The 4083-nt window shown below is 41.9% G+C and overlaps 1 protein-coding gene across 1 annotated transcript; it reads right to left on the reverse strand.

Moving 5' to 3' along the window:
• Positions 1 to 2330: 2330 nt before the first annotated feature.
• LOC132038112 (uncharacterized) lies at positions 2331 to 3566 on the reverse strand. The gene is made up of 2 exons (XM_059428836.1): positions 3383 to 3566; positions 2331 to 3292 (listed from the first exon to the last, which is right to left on the reverse strand). Exons 1-2 carry the CDS (start codon positions 3564 to 3566, stop codon positions 2331 to 2333), a joined length of 1146 nt encoding a protein of 381 aa, XP_059284819.1.
• Between the last annotated feature and the right edge of the window lie 517 nt (positions 3567 to 4083).

Genomic DNA, 4083 nt, shown 5'->3' on the forward strand with positions numbered 1-4083 from the left:
AAGGAGACATGCCAATTGGTGTCTTGTATGCCGTCCGGTAAGCCCATAGAGCATCATCCAACTTCTTTGACCAATCGGTGATACTGGCACTGACAGTTTTGGAAAGGATGCTCTTAATCTCACGATTTGACACTTCCACTTGACTACTCATTTAGGGATGATAAGGGGTAGCAGCTCTATGCTTGAATTCCATACTTCTCAAGAAGTACCTTGAATAATCGGTTGCAAAAATGACTACCCCCATCACTAATGATAGCCCTCGGAGTCCCAAACCTTGTGAATACGTACTTCTTTAAGAACGCGGGGACACTCTTTCCTTCATTGTTAGGAAGCGCTACGGCCTCCACCCATTTAGACGCATAGTCCACCGCCAGAAAGATATACTTGTTATTATAGGAACTCACAAATAGACCCATGAAATCGATCCCCCAAACATCAAACAACTCCACTTCAAGAATCGGCGTCATTGGGAGTTCATGCCTTCTTGAGATGCTGCCATGGCGTTGACATTGGTCACAAGCTATCACAAAGTCATGAGCATCTTGCTGGATGATAGGTCAATAAAAACCACTTTGAAGAACTTTTACTGCCATTCTTGAGCTACTATGGTGTCCACCAACCGAAGATTAGTGACATGCTTTAATGATGAGCATCATTTCTATTTTGGGTATGCACCTCCTTATGATGTTGTCGGCGCAAACCCGAAATAGATATGGCTCATCCCAATAGAATTTTCGAACTTCACTCAAGAACTTTTTCTTTTGGTGGAAGTTCAAATCCTCCGGCATGATGTCACTAGCATGATAGTTTGCAAAGTCGGCATACCATGGAATCATATCATATGACCCCACCATCACTTGCTCATCCGGGAATGATTCATTTATTTCAAGGCCATCCAATGGAGCCCCACCCTTTTCAAGGCGAGACAAATGGTCCACCACTTAATTTTCACAACCTTTTCTATCTTTGACTTCAAAGTCAAATTCTTGCAAGAGAAGGACCCAATGTATCAACCTCAGTTTAACATCTTTCTTTGTCATGAGGTAATATAGAGCCGCATGGTCGGTGTGAACAATCACATGGGTTCCCAACAACTAAGCTCAGAACTTCTTGAAAGCAAACACAATAGCAAGCAACTCTTGCTCGGTGACCGTGTAATTCATTTAGGTACCGTTTAGAGTCTTCTTGCATAGTAAATTGGGTGGAAGATCTTATCACGCTTTTGGACAAGAATAGCCCCCATGGCAAATTCACTTACATCACACATCAATTCAAAGGGTTGAGACTAATCCGGAGCAATGATGATAGGAGCCGATGTAAGTCTCTCTTTCAAGCCCTCAAATGCCTTCAAACAAGTATTATCAAATACAAACTTTGAATCCTTCTCCAACAACTTACATAAAGGGTTGGCTATTTTCTAGGAATTCTTGATGGATCTTCTATAAAATCCGACATGCCCAAGGAAGCTACGAACACCTTTGATGGAGATTGGGGGAGGAAGCTTGATAATAACCTCAATTTTAGCTTGATCAACCTCAAGCCCCTTTTTCAAAATCTTGTGTCCTAAGACAATGCCTTCTCTAACCATGAAGTGACACTTCTCCCAATTTAGAACCAAGTTCGTCTCTTCACATCTTTTCAGTACTTGGGCAAGATTTTCCAAGCATTCATCAAAGGAATCCCCCACCACGAAAAAGTCATCCATGAAGATTTCAATGGACTCCTCAACCATGTCGGAGAAAATAGATGTCATGCAATGTTGAAAAGTTGCGGGTGCATTACATAGCCCAAAAGGCATCCTCTTAAAAGAAATGGTCCCATAAGGACAAGTGAAAGTGGTTTTCTCTTGGCCCTCGGGGGCAATGGTGATTTGATTGTACCAGGAATAGCCATCAAGAAAGCAATAATAATCCCTTGCCGTAAGCCTATCAGCATTTGATCCATGAATGGCATTGGGAAGTGGTTCTTTTTTGGTCCATTTGTTCAACTTTCGATAATGCATGCAAACCCACCATCCGGTGACCGTGTGAGTAGGAATCAATTCATTTTTAGCATTTACAACCACGATGATTCCACCCTTTTTGGGCACGCATTGAACCGGCTAATCTAAGAGCTATCTGATATAGGGTACACAACACCGGCATCTAACCACTTGATGATTTCAATCTTCACAACCTCTTGCATAGGAGGATTCAACCTCCTTTGATGTTCGACGCTTAGCTCACATTCTTCATCAAGTTGAATAATACCGGGCGGAATCCCTCGGATACCGCAATACACCAACCAATAGCTTTTTTATATCTTCTCAAAATTACTAACAACCTTTCTCTTTACTCATCCATCAACCGGGCGAAAATAATCTTGGACAACGTGTTGTTAGGAACAAGAAATTCATACCTCAAGTGTGAAGGAAGAGGTTTGAGTTCCAAAGTAGGAAGCTCAATAATGGAGGTCTTTGCAGGAGGAGTTGCTCGGTGTTCTAAATCAATATCAAGTTTCTTTGGATTGTAGTGGTATGACCCCAACCCAATCAATGCATTAACCGTCTCCCCGAACTCTTCTTCATCTTCCCCTTCATAGTTCATTATCACCGCCGCTAACATATCACCCACGTGTTTATGCTCAACGGTTGTATCCATGGCTTCATCAATTGTATCAATAACCGACACAACACTCATATCTGCCGGTTGTTTCGTTGACTTACAAATATGGAAAGCGACTTCTTCGTCATTCATTCTAAATTTTAGGTCACCTCTCTCCACATCTACAAGAGCATGCCCTGTGACCAAGAAAGGTCTTCCCAAGATTATGGGCACCTCGAAATCAACTTCACAATCCAAGATAACGAAATCAACCAGAAAAATGAATCGATTTACTCTCACAAGCACATCATAGAGGATACCAACCGATTTCTTCACGGTTCTATCCGCCATTAGCAATCTCATTATTGTGGGTCGAGGAGTGCCCAAACCCAACTTGTTAAAGATAGCAAGCGACATCAAGTTGATACTTGCTCCAAGACCACATAATGCTTTAGCAAACTTGTACACCCCGATTGTGCAAGAAATGGTGAAAGCTCCCGGATCTTCCTTCTTTTGAACCAAGGCTTTTGTCACAATAGAGGTACAATGATGTGTAACTCCCACCATTTCAAAACTAGCATGTCTCCTCTTGGTCACAAGATCTTTCATGAATTTTGCATAACCGGGCATTTGTTCAAGTGCTTCCACTAAAGGGATGTTAATTGAAAGCCCTTTCAACCTCTCAATAAACTTGAGAAACTTTCCATCATCTGATTTCTTTGCCAATCGTTAAGGAAATAGAGGATGAGGCTTTGGAACGGACGATAAAGCCCTTGGTACCTCATCTACCGCTTCCTTACCTTTTGAGGTTTCATTAATTTTCGGACCGTCTTCAACAACAATGGGCTTTTCAATACTAGCCCGCTTTTTCTTTGGAGTCACTTCTTCATCAACAGCGATGGGTTCTTCAATCCTTTTCTCATCATCAACCACCACATCATCTTTCACCAATGCCTCTCCCCTAATTGTCTTACCATTCCTCATAGTGATTGCATGGCATTTATGATCACCATAATTTCTTGGATTTGCAACCGTATCACTAGAGAGTGTACCCTTTTGTATTTGGGTGAGAGTGGTCTAGATTTGGTCAAGTTGCGACTCTAATTGCTTGATGGAAGTTGAATGAGAACCTACAATTTGCCCTAAGCTTTTCATTTCGTCCCTTGCTTTTTTCCAAAACGAATCGGTTGACTCCTCATTTTTCAACACTCTTGATAGCATATCTTCCATTTTAGAACTAGCGGGGTCACTAATGGATGGTTGACTTTAAACAATTTGGCTCCCCTTTGGTGGGACATAAGGATTTGAGCTCCGGTGGTTGTTGTAATTGTTGTTGTAACCCCCTTGATTGTTGTTATAACCACCTTGATTGTTATCCCGCCAATAAGAATTCCCACTATCTTTGCTCCACCTTTGATTTTCGCTTTCCTTGTTCCAACCTTGATTCCCTTGACCTTGCCGCCAAGATCCTTGATTAGGACCTTGGTAGTTCGAACAGGAA

Source organism: Lycium ferocissimum, chromosome 11 (assembly GCF_029784015.1).
Source record: "Lycium ferocissimum isolate CSIRO_LF1 chromosome 11, AGI_CSIRO_Lferr_CH_V1, whole genome shotgun sequence".
In the NCBI taxonomy this organism is placed as follows: domain Eukaryota; kingdom Viridiplantae; phylum Streptophyta; class Magnoliopsida; order Solanales; family Solanaceae; genus Lycium; species Lycium ferocissimum.

What these genes read in the sequence shown, in the direction of transcription:
- LOC132038112 (XM_059428836.1), bottom strand. Translation starts at nt 3,566, where the DNA reads ATGAGGAATGGTAAGACAATTAGGGGAGAGGCATTGGTGAAAGATGAT. An exon ending in AATTAATGAAACCTCAAAAG is followed by an intron (nt 3,293 to 3,382) that starts GTAAGGAAGCGG and finishes CAAAGAAATCAG; the next exon opens with ATGATGGAAAGTTTCTCAAG.